Source organism: Canis lupus, chromosome 3 (genome assembly GCF_048164855.1).
Source record: "Canis lupus baileyi chromosome 3, mCanLup2.hap1, whole genome shotgun sequence".
In the NCBI taxonomy this organism is placed as follows: Eukaryota; Metazoa; Chordata; class Mammalia; order Carnivora; family Canidae; genus Canis; species Canis lupus.
Window position 1 is genome coordinate 58,374,446 of NC_132840.1, and position 20,214 is coordinate 58,394,659.

The 20,214-nt window shown below is 57.5% G+C and overlaps 1 protein-coding gene across 5 annotated transcripts in view; it reads right to left on the reverse strand.

The window, feature by feature from the left end:
- Nucleotides 1–3,866: 3,866 nt before the first annotated feature.
- The window catches only part of SLC13A5 (solute carrier family 13 member 5), a 33,650-nt gene continuing 17,302 nt past the window's right edge, over nucleotides 3,867–20,214 (reverse strand). For 3 of the 5 annotated variants that reach the window (XM_072821663.1, XM_072821661.1, XM_072821659.1), the window contains 2 exons: nucleotides 19,958–20,095; nucleotides 15,203–19,228 (listed from right to left, as the gene is read on the reverse strand). In XM_072821663.1, coding sequence (XP_072677764.1) covers nucleotides 19,097–19,228; nucleotides 19,958–20,095 — 270 coding nt within the window. In that variant the 3' untranslated portion in view covers nucleotides 15,203–19,096. Of the gene's footprint in view, nucleotides 4,017–15,202; nucleotides 19,229–19,957; nucleotides 20,096–20,214 lie in introns of those variants that run through there. The other 2 variants (XM_072821660.1, XR_012028496.1) reach the window with 2 other exon arrangements.

Consider the following 20,214-nt stretch of genomic DNA (forward strand, 5'->3'; position numbering starts at 1 on the left):
CTTGACCAGGGGTGATTGTGCCCCCCAGGGAGACATCTGGCTCTCTCTGGAGGCATTTTTGTGGCAAATTGAGGGGTGGTGGTGACTCCTGGTGCCTAATGTAGTGGAGCCCAGGGATGCCCTAAACCTCCTACAATGTGAAGGTCTCCCTCCCACCCCACCCCCGACAACAAAGGATCACTCAGCCCCAAATATCAGCAGTACCAAGGTTGAAAATTGTGAAGATTCTAGCAGCTGTAGAGGACTAGAGCATAGTCCTCCAGCTGTGAGGGGAAAGCACCCCACTTTGTAGCAGGATTTGCTGAGGGAGAGAATTAGAGGTAGTGACCTCTGTCAAAGGTCAAGACAGGGACTCTCAAGAAGGAGATGTTGGTTTCAAGGAGACCTTACCTCCCTGCTGCCAATGACTTCTGTGATATTTGTCCCTGAGGAAAGACAGGTGGTCCCTAGCTTAGGGTGTTAGTGACCTTGATTCTGCAGGACCTCGTTGCCAGGGGGAGCACCTGCTACAGCCAGACACAGTGCTAAGTCATTGCTCATGCAACTTTTATTTTTTTAAGATTTTATATTTATTTATTCCTGAAAGACACACAGAGAGAGGCAGGGAGAAGCAGGCTCCCTGTGGGGAGCCCGATGTGGGACTCGATCCCAGGACCCCAAGGTCACACCCTGAGCCAGACGCAGATGCTCAACTACTGAGCCACCCATGCAACTTCACCCATGCACCCCTCACGCAACTTCATTTAGTGACCAGGCAGTGCCCTGGGCTGCCAGTGGAATAGCGTCTCAGGCCAAGGGGTGCTATAAAACCCCAAAGGCCACTGTTAAGTCTTCTGACTCAGAAAACTTGTGCTATAAACTAATCATTAGGCTTTGGTGAGCTTACTCATTGTTTTAACATGACAGACCACGTGCATTACATACAGACCTTCTCTTAATTGTGTTTGTTTTTTTGATGAACGAAATAGTTGGTTTTCTCTCACAGGGTTTCTACTTAATGCTTTCATCACAAAGGTGATATGCATTCAATGTAACATGAAATTATTGAAAAATATGTAAAGGGAAATTTATTAATTTGTCATCATTCCTTTCCATTGCAATCCCATGGGGATAATTAGTGTCAGCAGCCTGGTGCTGAGGTTAATTATTTCATTAATTCATTAATATCAGCCTGGTGCTGATAGTAATACCCTTCCAGACCTTTCTGCATTCACTGCTTCTCTCCCCCTTTCTAGTAGGCTCTGGAAGACTGGCTGGAAGGTCACTGTGGAAAAGCCAAAAGCTGGCTTGCTAGACCATCGATTCTCTCTCTCTCTCTTTTTTTTTTTTAATTTTTATTTATTAATGATAGTCACACACAGAGAGAGAGAGGGGCAGAGACACAGGCAGAGGGAGAATCAGGCTCCATGCACTGGGAGCCTGACGTGGGATTCGATCCCGGGTCTCCAGGATCACGCCCTGGGCCAAAGGCAGGCACCAAACCGCTGCGCCACCCAGGGATCCACCCCCCCCCCTTTTTTTTTTTGACCGATTCTCTTGAAAGGATAGAGGCTTCTGGCACCTTCCTTCTGTTTTGTTACACATATTCCATATGAATGGTTTTGTGTAGGTTTGTCCCTTCCAAGTTCATTTATCTGTTTCAAAGCTGAAATCCACACAGAGCAAGAAAGTATCCAAAAAAAAAAAAAAAAAAAAAAGACAAGCGTCAGGAAGGAAAAGGGTGTCACGAGATATTTGTCACCTACACTGTGTTGCATGTCAGATTCCACAGCCTCCGCTCACGTGACCCTGCGTGTTAGGGAAGTTTCTCTCTGCCGTGACTTGTGATGTACCTGCAGCAGCCTGTGCAGGTGCTTTGGAAGCTCCAAAGGAGCCCGGGGGCTTCTGTACCTGTGATGTGGTGTCCAAGGCCAAGCCCATCATGGCCTCCAGAAAGCAAAGTGCAGAGTGGCCCCTGCCAGCGACTCAATTAATGGCTCCATGGACTCATCCCTCAGAACCCCCGAGCCTGCGAAGAGCCAGGACTTGCCTTCAGTGCTTGCCAACCCGGTTAGTGTGGCGCTAAGGTCAGCACTTGTCATCCTCATGATCCATCTATTTATGTGCAAGCAGAGAACAGCTTTCAAAATTCAGCATGTGTGCTGAAAGTACTAGAAGTGGAAGAGCACCTCCGATCCTGCAAGCCATGGGAAGAACCACCGAGGATCCAGCTCTGGCCATCACGTACATGCCCCAGATTCCTAGCACTCTGCTGCTGCTGCCCCTGCCATCCCAGGGCAGCCCAACAAGTACCTGCTCCGGACACTTGATCCAGCTTCTAGGGGCTTCCACGCACGGTAGCCTGGACAAAGATGTCACTTTTGAGGGGAAGAGGAGGGAGGCGCCTGGGTAGCTTGGTCAGTTAGGCATCTGCGTCTTGACTCCAGCTTGGGTGGTGGTCTCAGGGTTGTGAGGTGGAGCCCTGCACCACCAGCTAGACGCTGGGCATGGACCCTGCTGGAGAGTCTCTGTCTCTCCCCCGCCCTCAAATATCCCATCACAGTTGATCTTCATGGCACAGATGGAAAAACTGCAGTCTGAGGCAGCCAAACACCGTTTGGCAAGGAGCAGAGGTTCTTGCAACCGCTGCTCACGGCCTCCCAGAACCTCCAGAACTCTTGGTCACTAAGTCAAGGTGAGCAACGGGGTCCCTACGTTTCACTTATGGGGAACACCGTGGACAAGAATAAAAAACAGAAAAGAAAGACAGGAATAACATTCCCGGGACTCGGGAAATGTCTCATTATGGTTTCAAAGGTGTTCTTAGGGACAGAAGCCTCACGGTGTCTTCTTGCTAAGTTGGCCCATTGTTGGGATGCCTGAGGGGCTCAGCGGTTGAGCGATCCCGGGGTCCTGGCATCTAGTCCCACATCGGGCTCCCCACTGGGAGCCTGCTTTTCCCTCTGCCTGTGTCTCTGCCTCTCTCTCTGTGTGTCTCTCATGAATAAATAAAATCTTTAAAAATAAATAAATGAATAAAATAAAAATAAACACATTCTGGTGAATTGATTTAAACAAGAAAGCACACTCAGTGAGTGTTTTCTGAACATCAGAAGAAAATCTTGGGACTGTGACATGCATGCTGTGGATTGTAAACCAGCCTTTTTCTTACTAACGGAATAAACACAGAGAAATGTGGAATGGACCTGAGTGTGCACGCAAAACTTCATGAGCTGTCACAGCGTCAAATATGTTCTGAGGGGGAGTCACTGTGGAGGAAGTGGGCGTCTGCGGTCTGCCCCCTCCCGCTGCGGTGCCCTGGGGAAGTGCCATGACGGGCAGTGGACAGCAGAGGTCAGTGGATCCCTGCGCAGCGGTGAGGCCCATCCTCAGCTGGGGAAGCCTGGGCTGGCCAGGCCTGCCCGTGATCCTGGCCAACTGCCTTTGAGCGACTCCTCCCCGGGGACCCCACGACCTCCAAGGCACCAGTCCCCCTGCAGTGAGGCACAGCCACTCCCAGCTGTCCACCCCACGCTGGACTCTTGTCTCGGGACCCAAGACACCCTGGTCTAGTTGCACTCGGGCCGAGGTCCCCAGATGTAGGTTGGGGCCCTCGCCACTGCCACCGCCACTGCCGCCATATTCATCTTGGAAAATCAGAGCATCTTTTCACGTCATGCCCGCACGATTGGGTGGGGGGAACGACCCTGCTCCCCATTCTCTCCCAGAAGGAGCCACGTGTATCCCAATGGGACTGGACATGCGCCGAGCACTCCCTCCCCCGTCCACGGTCAGAGCACTGCCCGCCCCTACCACGAACCAGGGAGGTCAGGACACGGTGCTGAGAGGTGAGGTGACTTCCCCGGGGAAGCAAATACATTTTATTTCTTTAAATAAAATCTTTAGGGGATCCCTGGGTGGCTCAGCGGTTTGGTGCCTGCCTTTGGTCCAGGGCGCGATCCTGGAGTTCCAGGATAGAGTCCCGCATCGGGCTCCCGGCATGGAGCCTGCTTCTCCCTCTGCCTCTCTCTCTCTGTCTATCATGAATAAATAAATAAAATCTTTTTAAAAAGTTAAATAAATAAATACATAAATAATAAAATCTTAAAAAAAAAATCTACAGACAAACAGAAGACGGCTCCACTGAAATCCCCACACTGCTGGGCCGTCCGCGATGGGCTAGGCTGCCTACTTGTGCCGGCCGTGAGCTCCTCCTCGCGGATCACGGACTGACAGACAGAAGGACTGACGGATGTGAGGCTGGACCAGCCCTGGGGAAGAGAGTCCTGCTGGCCAGGAGGGCCCAAGGCTTGAGGGCGAGGAGACGACAAGTGTGTGGGGCCTGGTCCCTCTCCTCCTGCTCCTTCCCTCAGATCCATAAAGATGTCCCGTCTGTCCATCTGTCCAGTTCGCACCTGCCCCACCCTAAGCCAGAGCTGCGTGCGCTTGCTGCAGAGCTGCCCGACCCAAGGGCCTGGCTGCTCCTCCCAGAGCTCTCCCTGCTGCCCCCTGCCAGGCCTACAGCCCACCCTCCCTGACCTGTGCGTAGCATCTGACCCTGAGGGCCATGCGCCCCCACAGATATCCCTCCTCTGGTCTCTGTGTCCTGTCCCTCCTCTACCCCAGACTTCAGGTCCCCAGAACTCCTTCCTCATTTGCACGCTCTACCGCTGGCCCTCACTGCCGCCTGGCTTGACCACCCTCCACCTGGACCCTCCCGAGCGCCAGGACTTCCTGTCCTTGGTAGCCTAGATCCACGACTTCTTTCCAACAGAACTGGTCCCCCTGCCCCTCGACTTCCCACCATCACCTCGGGTCTGTTTCCTACACTCCTCCACCTGCTGGTCCTGCTGCATCCCTGTCACCTGACTTCCTCCCCACATTGAGCACCTCATGCAAGTGCGCCCATCCCTGCATCTGGCCAGCCCAGCAGCTGCCCTGGTGCAGAGGTACCCTCCCCGCTTGGGCTGTTTCTTTTCTTCTTTCCTTAAAGATTTTATTCATTTATTCATGACAGACACAGAGACAGAGAGGCAGAGACACAGGCAGAGGGAGAAGTAGGCTCCCTGCAGGGCGCCCAATGCAGAACTCGATCCCCAGACTCTGGGGTCATCCCTGAGCCAAAGGCAGATGCTCCACCTCTGAGCCCCCCAGGAACCCCCAGGCTGTGTTTCTAAAGCAGTTCACGCTCTTGTTCCCCCTCCTCCTGCCTTCTGCAGGATATCTAGCCTGGCCTGCAGCTTTCCGCCATCAGGTCCCGCCGGGCACTGCACTCACTCCTGGCCGCCATGCACCCTCTGGTGACCCATGGTTCCTCCAGGGAAGGACACAGGGGCACGGGGCTCAGTGAAACCGCAGGGTCTGGCATTGTGGAGGGCAGCAACCTCTGTGCCACGTCCCCATAAGTGTCTGCTGCTCCCTGGGGATAGGGGTAGGGAGGCCTCCGTGGACCCTGGGGCCCCGATGCGCCTTCTACCAGGTGACCTGCAGCCTGTCCCCAGGGCCCCGCTCCGTGTCTGGCGCCGGCCTCACTTGACCCCCAGCCCACCTCCTGGGTGTTCCCATGCCCCACTGCCACCTCTGATGACACCTGTGTGACCGCCCTCAGACGATGCTTCATTGTCGGCTGCCGTGTCTCCCGTGAGACCAAAAGCTCATGAAGGGCAGGGATCATCATAAAGCCCTTTTGTGTCCAGAAGGCCAAAAGGGACCATGAACAAGGTCCAGTTTGTCTGGACACAGGCGCAGTCACCCAGCGTCTTGGCCCTGTGCAGTAGGGCATGCAGGGGTGCAGCATCTCCCCAGCACCAGGACGTGCACTCTTGGGAAGAATAGACAGACCCTGAATAAAGACAGAACTGTTTGAGGCCACGTGTTCATTCACATGCCGCATGCTCTCTCCTCCCTGCCCGGCTCTCCAGCACCTACCGAGTCCCCATGCAGCACTGGCTTCCATGACAGTTGGTCACCAGGAACTGGGGAAGCCAGGGCCATGAGATGGGGACTCGGATTGGGAGGGGCAGTCTAGCCTGCAATACCTGACCAGCCCCCAGCCCCATGACACTCCGCCAGGGAGGGCAGGCATCAGCGGGCTTGCACAGATTGCTGCGCTCGCACACAGCCAGCCTCTCCGGGGCCTTCACGATCACTGCATCCCTCTTTTCAGCCCGACTCCCAGCTCCGCCCTATCTGTTCTGGCTCCGCTGCTTGAGGTGTGACTGTAGCATGAGTCAGCAGGCCTCACCCAGGCTGGCCAGGTGGGCAGGCTCGGCCGGGACCGCGTCCCCACCAGGCTGAGGTCTGTGGCTCAGGCTTCAGGGTCGGGGCACCGCAGACAGGGAGCGGCAGGGCAGATGCCGGGGGAGACAGGAACGTCTGTGTGCCCAGCAGGGCGTCAGGGCCACGGTTCGCCAGCACGGGTGGAGCCGTCCACACATTCAGGCAGCTGTTGTGCGTACTTATTAATTTTCTTATGTAGGTGGTTTCATTTTCTGCCTGTTTGCACATACTGTCGTTCTCAGAGTCCCTGTTTTTAAGTCTCCACGGCAGCCACGCCACAGTGCCTTGGACATAAGGGATCACACAGCATGAGTTGTCTTTTACAGACAAACCTGTGGCATCTCCGTTGTGCTAGTGACTTCCATCCACCAGGTCCCCAGAGGTGCAATGACCGCCTAAGGGTGGCATGAACATTTTAGGAGCTCTGGAGCCAGAGCCGTGTTGCCCTGTTTCTTCCCTAAAAGGCTGAGCTGATTGACAGAGCTCCCTCCTGGTGGGGTGTCGAAGGGTTTTACCACGCCTCTGAAATGTTCTAATTTCCTCAGCGTGTGCTAATTGGGGAGGTGCAAAATGGCACAGTGGGAGGCTCGCCCAAGTAGTTCCCTGTTACAGCCAGGATGAGTTAGCACGTCCACTGCCGGCCTACATGCTGTCACCCACTCTTGGCAGGGGCTGCCTTTTTTTTTTTTTTTTTAACAATTTTACTTATTTATTCATGAGACAAGAGAGAGAGGCAGAGACGCAGGCAGAGGGAGAAGCAGGCTCCCTGCGGGGAGCCCGATGTGGAACTCCATCCCAGGACCCTGGGGTTAAGACCTGAGCTGAATTAGCCCCCCCGTGTCCCCTGGCAGAGGCATCTTCCATCTCACAAGCACTGCGTCCATCTGTCCAGCCTTTCAGTTCCTGAGTCCCGTCTTCCCGCAGTGGCTAATGGGGCAGGCACGTGGCTGGTTCATGGAAGTCCTGCACAAGCCCTGACCAGCTGCCCGCTAGACCTGGACGCTGGCCACTGGCCTCTACGGCCTCCCTCCCCATCTCATCTCTGCAGGTGGCCTTAGCTGGGTTGACCTCCTGAGAACCGGCTGGGAGAGACCAGGCTGTCCCTCCGTGACCCTTGCCAGCAAGGCTCTGCAGGCTCCCCACCCTCACCCGACAGTGTCCAGCAGCTGGGGGTGTGTGATCTAACAGGGCCCATGAATGGGGTCCCCAGAGCCCAGACATGGGGACAGCAGAGGGGCTATTAGCCTGTCTTCCTGCTCTGATGAGCTCCTTGCCCACAGAGAGCCCACTTGGCCCCAGCTGGGCAGGGGGTCATGGGCCCTCATGGGGTGGCTGGGCCAGAGCAGGGCTGGCAGCCATGCCCATGCCGGGGCTCATGGAAAGATTTCAGAAAGCTCACCTTCCCGGATGCCTTCGGCAGAGCCCTCCGGTCAGCAAATCCCTGTGGTCACCTTGCAGACCCTGCGGATGGCCGCTAACCCAGACAGGAGCCGAGACAGCAAGGCCCACCCTCTCATCATATTTAACACTCTCCATGCTCAGCTCTTTGGAGGTTAAAGTCATGCTCAATATGAGATATTTGGAAACTGTGGGAGACTCCAGAAATGAGATGGGATCCTATAAGTGCAACAGCTATCATCACTGTGACCTGTCCTCACGTGCCCCTCTTCTATGTTCTCCTCTCAAGCCTGCGGCTCACACGGCTCTGTGTCCGCCGTGTCCACTCTCTAGCGAGCATTTTCCTTCGTTAACACCTTCAGTGACTGTGTGAAATGGCTCCGTGGGACACACTGCGAAATCTCACTGCCTCCCAAGAGTAGAAGAACACACCAAAGTCAACATATTTTAAGTACCAACTTTTGTCCACGATGTGATCCCTCCCTTAGGTTAGGTTCCCACCAGAGGGATATGTATTATTTGGCTTTCCAGAAAGGCAGGACCGACATACGGCCTCACCACGCACAGCAGCGCCGAGGCACAGAACGTCGGGGAACCTTGGTTGGGTGTGAAACGCTGTCTGTCCTCGGCTTCCTCGTACAGGGTCAGCTGAGGGCAAGGGGCACATCGGGGTGGCCCTGGGACGTGCGGCCTCCTCCTGGTGACCACCCACACACCTGTGACCTGCCGGGGCTCATACATGGCTTGGTAGCCGTGGGAGCATGGGGTCCGAGCCTGTGCCTGCACTGACCATGCAGGTGGCCACGGGCCGTGAGCCTCAGGCAGGAGGGACCATCGTGGGGCTGGGGAGGCCTCCTGCCACGCCCCTTTCACTGCGCAAGGGCCATTTTTATGTGCTACACGTCAGGCAAAATCTGTGCCAACTGCCAAGGAGTCCACTTCAAATCCAGCAAATAAGAGGGAGGGCAGTATGGATTACGTTATATTTAAAACAAGCCCACACAATGCCTATAATTTTTCATTCTGACTCCGTGATTATAGCCCGGGCCTGGCTGGATCATAGTTATCCCCACACCGACCCACTGTTGGGACACATTGAATTAAAGGGTTTGCTGCTCCTCAAGATTCTATTTTGAACGCCAAGCTCTGGCAGGTAACGGGCCTTTTCGCAGGGCCAGGCTTGCTGGAGCTCCTCCCAGGCAGCCCGTTCGAAGCCAAGTCAGCACCGGCTTCAGTGGAGACCACTGGCTCCTAGGAGCCAATGGGCTTCAGCCTGGGGCCCGAGCCAGGAGCCTGGACAGCTGATGGGAGCCCTGTCTGTGGAGCAGGCGAGCTGCCCTTGGTCGGGGTGATCTCAGCCTTTGCCTTCCAGAAGGTTCCCGATTGCTGCACTACCTCTGGCCCTGAGCGGGGTCCTGGAGTCAGGTCAAGTGCTGGCCTCTAGGGACCATCGTCAACAGACAAGCTGGGCTAAAGGGGCCAAGTTAACACACACGGCCCCTAGGTCCCTCTCTGTCCCCAGACCCACTAGGGGAGAGCACTTGTCAGCCCCACGGATACTCCCCTGCCCGAGGGAACGAACAAGAGATTGGGCCTCTGCTGGCCAACCTGCAGCTGCACTGCTGCTTCCTCCCCAAGGCCCCCCACACCGTCCTGTGACCCGTAGCCTTGCCAGACACGAAAGGACTGGCCCTTGGTGTGCATACCCGGCTCAGTCACATCACCCCGCCTGGTGGGAACTTGTGTTATTGTGATTCCCACTTCAGACATAATCCTCGCAGCCCAGACAGGCCCCCAGGCTTCCTGTAGGTTGCCCCAGCCTTCCCCACCCCCACCCCACAGGCAGCTGGCCTGAAACCACCAGCCCTCCCCGCCCTCCCCACCCCCACCCCCGGCTGCCACTCGGGGGTCCCATAGCTGGGCCTCCTCACCAGCACTTGGGCCTGAGCCTGACACCAGTACCTGCTCCTCTGCACACCTGTCCAGCCGTACACAGCTCCCCTCCCTCAGCCAAGCCCCAGGACCAGCCCCCTGTGGCCTGGATGCCCCCCGCCCCACCTTTGGCCAGTCTCCTCTTGCACATGCTCCTGACTCTGCTGGAGGAATTCTACGGGCAGGATCAGTGTCTATCTCTTCGTCTCTTAGCAAGTGCTTACTGTGTGTTAAAGAAAAAAAAGAAAGAAGGGACATCCAAGGGGCTCAGTGGTTGAGCCTCCGGCTCAGGGTGTCATCCCCGGGTCCTGGGATCGAGTTCCACATCGGGCTCCCCGCAGGGAGCCTGCTTCTCCCTCTATCTGTGTCTTTGCCTCTCTCTGTGTCTCTCATGAATAAATAAATAAAATCTTAAAAAAAAAAAAACAGAAAGAAGGAAGGAGAACCTGCAAAATTATTCATCTTTCATAACTGCTTCAAATCAGTGGCGGAAGCTTTGTGGGTTCACACACCCTGAGTGAAGGAGCCAGTCCACACAAGCTGCCACAGGTTGTCTCCTCGGGTTCATGCGCTCTGGAGGACTGACTGGAGCCCACCCCCGTGACCCATCTCTCAGCCTGCACCAGGCATTGAGCCCTCACTGTGGGACAGAACCGGCTTATCCTTGAGGGCAGCCCAGGAAGAAGCTATCCATGTCATCAGGCTGAAACCACCACGGGCTGGCCCATCACGGGGTATTTGCTAGGACGGGGGCACTGAAATAAATCCTGACTTTAAAAAAGAAACACGCCCAAAAGGTGTTCTATTTATATGAAAATCAGCTCCATTTTTAGGTAGCTGTCCTCACCTCCCCAAGACGGGCCCTGCCCTCCCACAGCCCCCTCCACACCCCACCCCATAATCAGGGCTCACCTGCCCCCATCCTCTGCCCTGATTGCTCTTTGGGGTTTCCCTGGATTGTAGGGTGTGAGTTCCAGACACCCGAGGCCTGTCTCGTGCCTGACCCTCTCTCCCTCCCTCCTTCATTCCCTCCCTCCCTCCCTCCACAACGTGATCTTCCAATCCCAGAGGTCACAGAGAGCAGGCCAGAGTCAGGCCTTGGGTTTGGGGGAGGGGGTGGGGGGACAGGAGGGCAGGGAGTTGGTCTGTGACACGGTGGCCCCTTCCCTGAGTCATAGCAGAGCAGAGTGGACAATGGGTGCCAGGAGCCAGGCCCGGCCCCTCCCGGGTCTCTGTGGGGCAGCAGCACCCACCCCTTCCCTCCTCAGACACCCCCAATCCACATGGCACAGTGAAGTGTGGGCCTTTGGAGTCAGCATCCCTTCCGGGTTGGCTGCACTGGGGCTGCAGCGTTTGGGGACACCCGGCCCACCTCCTCAGTCCCTCCTAGCTCAGACCCCTGGACGGAGAAGCCCTCCCTCGCGTGAGAGAGGGTCACACTAGGCAGCAGGGAGAGTGTCCTGGCTGCCCGAAGGGCTGTGTAGGCCACCCTGCAAGTGGGGAGTGGCACACACACGGGGGCTTCCTGTGTGCTCCTCAAGTCCCCTGCCCCCAACGGAGACCCCTGCCCCCAACAGAGACCCCTGCCCCTGGCCATCCAGCCCTGCCCCAAGCCCTTCTTTGGTCTTCCTGCTCCTTCACCCCTGTACTAGCATGCCTTGGTCCAGAGTGCCACACAGGCCAGGGGGAGATCCTGTTGGGCCAGGGGTCCCAGGGGCCCCTCAGCATCCCGGCAGCTTTCCAGCAGCCAGCCAGGTTCTGGAAAGGGCCCCGGGCAACCAGCGGCAGGAACCAGGCCTCCCTCCCAGCTCAGGCTTGGGCTGGGGCCAGCAGCAGGCTCACCGCAGCGGTGCTGTCCCGAGAGCCAGACCCCACCGCAGGGACAGTAAGCTGAGAAGCACTGGAGCTATAAATGTCAAGTGGCCAACCACGGACACCGCAGAGCCCACCGTGGGCAGGAGCCCCCCGCCTTTGGAAGCCGGCCTCCCAGCTTGGGCTCTGTCCAGGCTGCTGGGGCCCTGGAGGGAGGGCCTGGGTAAAGCCCGGCTGGGGGCAGGATGGACAGTACGCTGGCGGGCACTCGGTGTGCCCATGGTCAGGGCCTCTGCCCAGCAGCCCCCCTGCAGCTCCCCACCCCCCACCCCACCCCCACCAAGTATCAGCTTGTTTTATGTAATATTTCTGGAGCTTTGTGCTTCTGTGGGCCTTCTCTTTGCCCGGAGTGGTGCCAGGTAACAGCTTCAGACCCATCTGGAGGCCACCTCGTGCACACTCAGGGTGACCTCGGGTGGACCCGGGGCCCATGTGGCCCTGACAGGCATCCTCCCAGGAGCAGCCGAACAGGAGGCCCCAGCAGAGGCAGCGATGACGGAAGGAGAGCCAGAGCTCTGCAGTGGCCGTGCCCGGCCTCCCCCCACTCCCACCCTGCAGATCAGGTGGGGGACAGGCCTGTCCAGAAGGTGTGGGGAAAACAGAGAGATGGGAGGCAGGGCCCTGCCCTCCTGTAATACCCTGACCCCCGACAGTCTGTCCCTGGCACAAGCCCCTGCCATTAGGCTCGGGAACTGACCAAGAAAGCAAAGATCACTCTCCGGTCTGTCACCTGCCCCCCAGGGAGCTCAGAGATGAGCCCCAGTTCTCTGGAGAAGCCACATGGGGGCCTAAGCATGGCCGTCGGCTGGAGGCCCTCAGGAAGGACGGTGGACACACGTGCCCCCACCCCCCCAGACTTGAGGGAGAGCTGGGGAGAGACACAGCTAGAGCTCCCAGACACATGACGCCAGGTCCAGGGTCAGGGCTCGGGACATCGCTGAGGCCTGGCCCCACAGCCCATGAGCAGACGGTGCTTCCCAAGCTTCCCAAGGGGAAGGGGAAATAGGGAATAGGGGAAATTTTAGGGGAAATTAAAAAAAAAAAAAAAACAGGCTGGACAAGACATTTACTATAAAAATCATTCAGTATTTCTTATTTACAATGGACTGCCCACTTTGCAGGAGGGCAGAAGAGGACACTTTAATATGAGGGAAAATACCATCTTTTCGTGCAGAATGAATCAGTAGTCATTTCTCATCTAACCTAATCTATGAGCCTGCTCTGATCTATTCATTTATCCAAATGTCTAAAGATTTAATTTATTTGAGAGCAAGAGAGCACAGAGGGGCAGGGAGAGGCAGGCTCCCTGCTGAGCAGGGAGCCCGGCACAGGACTCGATCCTAGGACCCCGGGATCATGACCTGAGCTGAGGGCAGATACTCATCCACTGAGCCATGCAGGTGAGCCTCATTTATCCAATTTATTTTTTTTAATTTATTTATGATAGTCACACACACACACACACACAGAGAGAGAGAGAGAGAGAGGCAGAGATACAGGCAGAGGGAGAAGCAGGCTCCATGCACTGGGAGCCCGACGTGGGATTCGATCCCGGGTCTCCAGGATTGCGCCCTGGGCCAAAGGCAGGCGCTAAACCGCTGCACCACCCAGGGATCCCTCATTTATCCAATTTAAAGACAAAACTATTAAATGGGAAAAACCCAAAGAGTCAGCCTATACTATGTATGTACCAGGTGTGCTCTAGGTGCAGAGGACGTGGGAGTAAGACCTTCCACTCTTGAAGGCGGGGGAGAGACAGAGGAAGGATGTCGGGAGTAAATTATGTCCTAGCTGGATGGTGGACAGAGCCACAGGGAGAAAGGAAGAGTGGTTAGGGAAGCTCGGGGTGGGTTAGGGGAGCACGGGGCAAGTTAGGGGAATTCAGGGCAGGTTAAGGGAGCACAGGGAAAGTTAGGAGAGCTCAGGGCCAGTTAGAGGAGCACGGGACAGGTTAGGGGAGCACAGAGCAAGTTAGGGGAGCTTGGGGCAGGTTAGGGGAGCTCCGGGTGGGTTAGGGGAGCTTGGGGCCAGTTAGGGAAGAACAGGGTAGGTTAGGAGAGCACTGGGTGGGTTAGGGGAGCACGAGGCAGGTTAGGGAGCTCCAGGTGGGTTAGGGGAGCTAGGGGCCGGTTAGGGGAGAACAGGGTGAGTTAGGAGAGCACAGGGCAAGTTAGGGGAGCTCAGGGTGGGTTAGGGAAGCTTGGGGCAGGTTAGGGGAGCTCCAGGTGGGTTAGGGGAGCTCGGGGCCGGTTGGGAGAGAACGGAGTGGGTTAGGAGAGCACGGGGTGGGTTAGGGGAGCACGAGGCAAGTTAGGGGAGCTCAGGGCGGGTTAGGAGAGCTCAGGGCTGGTACAGGGAGCTCAGGGCTGATTAGGGGAGCTTGGGGCAGGTTAGGGGAGCCCAGGGTTGGTTAGGGGAGCTCGGGCCGGTTACAGCATCTCAAGGCTGGTTAGGGCAGCTTGGGGCTGGTAGAGGTGGGACAGCACCCCCCATAGGCACTGGGAGCAGCAAGTTGTCCCGTGCTGCCAGGTCAGGCTGAGTCCATGGTTCCCAGACACTTGGCAATGAGTATTAATCATCGCAGCCAGGGGGTGCGGATGGAGGCTGCTCTTGGCATCTGGTGAATAGAGGTCAAGACGCTGCTGGACATCCCACAGCGCACAGTACAGCTCCCCACAGAAAGAATGATCCTGGCCCCAGACACCCCCAGCGCAGAGGCCAGGAAACCCTACAGAGGGAGGGAGAGGCGTAGGAGAGATGGCCCGAGAGGTGCATGCTGACCACGTTGTTTTTGGAACTGGAGAAGCTGATTCAGAAATTCTTATGAAAAGTTTGTGAGAATTGCCAGGGGGGAGGGTAGGTTATAAACAATAAACAGAGAGTAACCATCTTCACCAGATCTTAATAGACACTCTCACTAGTCCTCTGCTCACTGACTAGTTTCCTTAATATATAAAGAGTTCTTACAAATGAGTAAGAAAAGACCTCTGGGGGAGGAAAAATGGAGAAAACGGAGTTCACCAAAAAGAGACACAAACAAATTATAAATATCTGAAAAAAAATTTTTTGATGCTTCTTGTTCCACGTAATTTAAATAAATGGAATGAAAATCATGAGATAATATTTTTCAACTACTTAGTATTTTTCAAGTTAAGATTGAGAAGTTTGATGGTACACAATGTTGCTAAGATGTGCAAGAATAAGGCATTGTGTGCAGTTTTTGATAATAAATGGTGGCACCACTCCCTTGGGTAGCAGAGGGTCAGTATCTGACCCAGGCTTATTTTTTAATTATTATTATTTTTTAAGATTTTATTTATTCATGGGACACAGAGAGAGAGGCAGAGACACAGGCAGAGGAAGAAGCAGGCTCCCTGTGGGGAGCCCAATGCAGGAGTTGACCCCGGGACCCCAGGGTCACGCCCTAAGACAAAGGCAGATGCTGCTGACTCCCCAGGTGCTCCTGCCCCAGGTTTAAATGCACACACCCCATCATCCAGCCTGCCATTCTGGAAAGCACTCTCCTCACACGGGTTCAGGGAGACTCATCGACTCAGTCACTGCAGTGTTAGCAGAAGCCTGGCGTGGCCAGCACTGACCGGCTGCCCGTCCCCAGGGCTTGTGTCTTTGCCGGGTTGCGCTCTCCCTGGAATACGATGTAGCTTTCAAACTACCTGGGGCCTCTAACCCTGGGGGTGCCCTCACCCGGAGAAACGCAAGCACGAGCTCACGAACACATTCCTGCAGAGAGAACACAGCTTTATTCAGGCCAGCCCCAGACCGGAACACCCCTCAAGGCCACCCAGGGGGAGCGGCCAGACCGCGGCCGTGCCCTAGGAGCCGCTTAGCAACAATTGCGAAGGAACAAACATCACAAGCATTTTGTTCAGCAGATGCAGAGGTTTAGGGGAACAGTGGTGGCCAGAGGGGGGGGGGAGCACAGGGAGGGAGGAGGAGATGGGGACGGGGGACAGGCGGGGGTGGGTGTCGCTCACAAGCTGCACACAGTTGTGAGCGATGCATGGAACAGTGTGCTCACAACCCGCGCAGTTGGCTGGATTTTCACGTTACCTCAATTTAAAAATAAAACAGGCTATTGGATGAGAAAAGAGTCAAAATTCACATGTCCTGAAATGGAACATTCTCCAAATAAATTAAGGGGAGGGGCGGAAACATGGATGGGTGCTTCGTGCAGGACGCAGCCCCTGTGTGATGGAGAGGATGCATGTCTACAGGAGAAGCTCGTGCAGACGGGCTGTTTCTGGAAGGACAAGAAAGATGCTGCCAGCAAATCCCATTCTGGAACCGCTGGGGGCCTCTTGAAGTGGCTTTGTGCCCATGGAATTTCTCATGCTGGGTTAACAGTGTTCACTTTTTAAATATAAAAACTCGCCATGTCTCAGAAGCTGAGTCCCGATGTTCGTCTGCCCTGGGCCGTCAGCGCTGGCGGGTGGCAGGCAGCCGGGGGCAGCCTGTGTCTCCGGGGTGGACGTGGCCATCTGGGCAGGCTGGCCAGGGAAGCAAGAACCTGGATCCTCCCCTAAGGAGGGTCTGGGCTCAGAACGTCAGCGAGACACCCAGTTCCAGGGCCGAGGATGAGGATTTCTGGCATCACTTGTGACCCTGGTGGGGTTCCTCTATCACTGGCAGCGCAGCTTGGAGAGTAGTCCTGGTCACAGGATCACGACCCTAGCTGACCTCAGCCACCTGAGCCAGGTGCTCAGAGGAGAGGACGGGGTCTTGGGCACAACCTCCTTCCAAGACATTAGAGGCACAACATCAACGGGGGAGAAGGTGTGGGAGGGCTTCCGGCAAACAACTGAGCCCAGATAGAGGCCAGGGAACTGACTCCACACCAGGCCAGCCTGGGGACCCTTCCTGATAGAAGCTGAGGCCCCGCCAGGAGCCCGTGCCTTGCACATTGCCCACCCAGCAGCACCCCCACATTTCTCTAGGTTTGGGGGTAGAATGTTTCCTGGTTTCAACAGACAGGCCAACTCGCCGAGCCCAGGAGATGCATCCTGATGGGCCCGTGGCAATAGTGCTGGGATCACCTCTTGCGCACCACCAGCCAGCCAGTGGCTAAGGACAAAGTACTGGCCAGATACACACACAGGGCAGACAGTTGGCCTCCAGAGAAGGCGTTTGCTGTCCTGAAAGGAGGGAACCCTTCCGGCTGCCTCTGGTGTAGATCTGCATGTGCACACAGCTCGAGCTCAGTGCCCTCAGGACCCTGCGGACCTCAGACTCCCTGTCCCGCTGACCGTGAACACCCAGACGCTCGCACCGCCATCACCTGCAGCCACACACCGTCCCCATCTGCCATAACGGTCAGAGCAGCAGTGGCTTTAGGAGAAGCTGTTTGGAAAGAGCCTGTGGTCCGAGTCCTTGGGCTGGCAGTCTGCTCTCCGGACCCCCCCACCCTCTGCCAGCACCCTGGATGGTGGCCATCATGACCTCACTCACGACCACAGTGATGGCTCAGTCCTGTTCCCTGCACACCCGCTGTGGGCCACTCGGGGTTAGCTGGCATCCCCGCCCCAGAGAGGTAGGCAGCACGGGTCCTCGGGCACTGACAGACATCCACAGCGGGAGCGGGCCGGCTCCTCCGAGGGGAGGGCCAGATGCCCACAGTCCCCGAGCCCACATCTGCAGGGGCTCCTCCCTGAGCACACAGGCCTTGGGGTAGGTGGGATCATGGCCCCTCGCCAGCCTGTGCACAAGGCCCTTGGTGGGTACACAAGGAGCAGCGGGTGCGAGGGTGGAAAGTCTACTTGGAGTTGTCACAGCCACTCACTTAATGTACAAGTCTGGACACATGACTTGGTTAGGTGTTAAAAGGACACACGGGTCACCAGGGCCAGGGTCCCCCCGAGGACACAGGGAACTGGACGGTGCAGACGACACCACAGCAGCATCCCATCTCATGGCCTCTGCGGGAGCAACTTTGCCAAGACGTCCCTGAAGCTAAACAACGAGCTGTGATGTGAGGGTCAGTGTTAGGAATGGAGGGGTCAGTGTCCAGAGGTTGGCCCAGAGGCCATCTGCACACGGAGAGGCCCCCGCTGGGGACATAGGAGTGTGATCAGGGGCCCAACGAGCACACTCAGTGGCTGATCCACGGGGCCCACTCTTGGACGGCCCCAGACAGCTCCTCAAAGGAGCTTCTAAAACCCTGAATGCCGAGGGGGCCACGTGCTCAGGTTCCCTCCATCCCCAGGGGCCTCGTGTCATCACCCAGGATGCCTGCCCTGCTGCCCACTCCCCTCCCCTCCCCACGTTTTCACTCCCAGATGGCCGCGACCAAAACCCATGGGTGTGAGGGCAACAACGATCCTGTAACAGCTCAGCCTGTTGGGGCCTCTGTGTCCTCAGAGCATGAGCCCACATCATGGGGCTGCTGTGAGGACCAGGGGGAGCAGCATGGATAGGAGGTGGGCCCTGAGCACGTGTTCGCTCAGGCACCTGCCACTGCCTGCTGCACGGCAGAGAGCCAGGCCCAGTGTGTCCCATGGGCCAGGGGAACCATCCCACCCTAGTCCTCGGGGGGCCTTTCCTTGAGCCCCGATGTCCTCCGGCCCTGACAAGTGCCACCAATGAACCTGATGTGTTCCTGCTCCTGCGTGGCCTTCAGAGCAGCCCCAGGAGGACAGGTAAGGCATTGGTAGGCAGGGGCGGGCGTCCCCGCAGCCACACTGCCCGGGGGCCGCCGAGCGCGGCTCGTTCTCGGCGAAGCCATGTTACCGCCAGGCATGGCTGCCAAAGCCTGGCAATGAGGGGAGCCCGAGCCCCAGCACGACCAGCTCTGGCGGCCCCGCTCTGGCTCTGCCATGCACAGCTGTGTCCACTCTGCACCTGCCGCTGGGGGGCCCCAGAGCAGCCATCACTGCCCACACAAGGAATGTGACCCCAGCCCAGCCACTTGGGGGAAGTAAGGGCGCTGGAGGGCCCCAGGCAGGAGCCGACAGCCCCGATGGCCACCCGATGGCCCCGACAGTGGAGGGGTACATGTCGTCCCTCACAACAGAGCATGTCAGCCGGCGTGGAGCTGTGGGCCGCAGCATCCAGAAGTCAGCAGCCCCAGTGTCAGCCTTCGAGGGTAGCACTGTGCTCCCTGCGGCTCCAGGAGGCTCGGACCCCAGCAGTGGGAAGCTGCCTGGGACCAGACAGCCTGCCCCTTGGGGGGGGTGTCCCCTGTCAAGTAATGAGAGAGATGGGATGGGGCCACAGAGAGCTGGGGGAGGCACAGGCTCTCGGTGGCCGCTGTTCTCTTGCTTCCTGAGCTGGGATCCAACCCCCACTCCACCGACGACTGTGGGCCTCGGTGGGTGGACAGCAGAGCCCAGCTTGGGGCTGGCAGGAGCCCCCCTCCCAACCCTGGGGAAAAGCAGACATCCCCCCAGCATCCCAAGGGGCTCCCTGCTCTTCTGCCCAGCCGCCGCCCATCCCCCACTCCCCATGCTGGGCATGGGCCTGCAGGAGGAGGCGGCCCATTGGGTTCAGTCTCCGTGGGGGTGTGGGCATCACTGGGCCACTCTGGGGAGTGGACCCCAAGACTCTGCTGCAAGGTGTGCGGGAAGGTGTGGGGCTCCTTGGAGGGCGGGGGCGCTATACTCGGCGGTCACAGGGCTCTTCCCTAGGTCTCGATATTCGTCACGTTGGCCCAGGCAGGGAAACGGTCCAGGTCAAATATGACCCGTCCCCAGGTGTTGATGGCCAGAAAGGCACAGAAGACTCCGATTACGTTCATGATGAGTCCTGTCTTCATCTGGGGAAGAACCAGGGTCAGCGTCAGGACCCCCTGGGCAGCCGGGCTGTCGGAATGGGATGGGGAGCCGCTGCCCTCAGGGAAGGGAGCCCGTCCTGGGCCTGGCTGGCTTCGTGTTCACCCTACCCCCAGGCAGAGCAGGTGCCACCAGCGCCCCTGGGAAATGGGCAGCACAGGTGGGTCCCCTGAGCCCCCATGAGCACCGCTAACAGCCCACAGGAGGTGGGGTGAGACAACCCCCAGAGCCCCTGGGATCCCCAAACATGCCCCCCTCCTCCCTCCCCCTCCCCCTCCGGTGACAGGTGGTGACTGGTGGTGACAGGTGATGGAGCCACAGCAGGAGGGGGTGGGTCTTCCTCTGTCTGCATCTGTTCTAAGACATCCCTTGCTCCCAGCAGGGCCCCTGTCCCTATCCCTGCTCCTGCGTCTCCGCCATTACCTGCCCTGGACCCGTCTCATGGGTCCTCGTTAGTTTGCAACACCCATCCCAGCCCCCAGGGGCCCCCTGCCCTCATGCCTTCCCGGGGGCTCATCAAGGGCTCCCCAAGGTGACAGCCTCCAGAGCCCGCCTCTCAGCTCTGGGAGACGCCACCATCTGCAGATCTTGAGACAGCATCAACAGAGAAGTGAAGCTGTGCATAGATGCCCATCGAGAGCACGGGACCCAACATCCCACGTCCGTAGTAAACGGCCATCCAGCCCCAGCGCAGGCGGAGGGGCTGCATTTACCATGTCAGAAACCTTGAGGTGTCCGTAGGTGAAGACAATGGCGTTGGGTGGGGTGGCCACGGGCAGCATGAAGGCAAAGGATGCGCTCAGAGTGCAGGGCAGCATAACGTACAGCGGGTTGAGGCCGATGGACCGTGACTGGGGAGACACACAGGGCTGCGAGGTCACAGGCACCACAGGCAGACACTCCCCTGTGCCCTGCGTGCATCCCGGCCCCATGCCTTTGCCCCACAGGCCCCTGGACTCTCCGCTCTGGG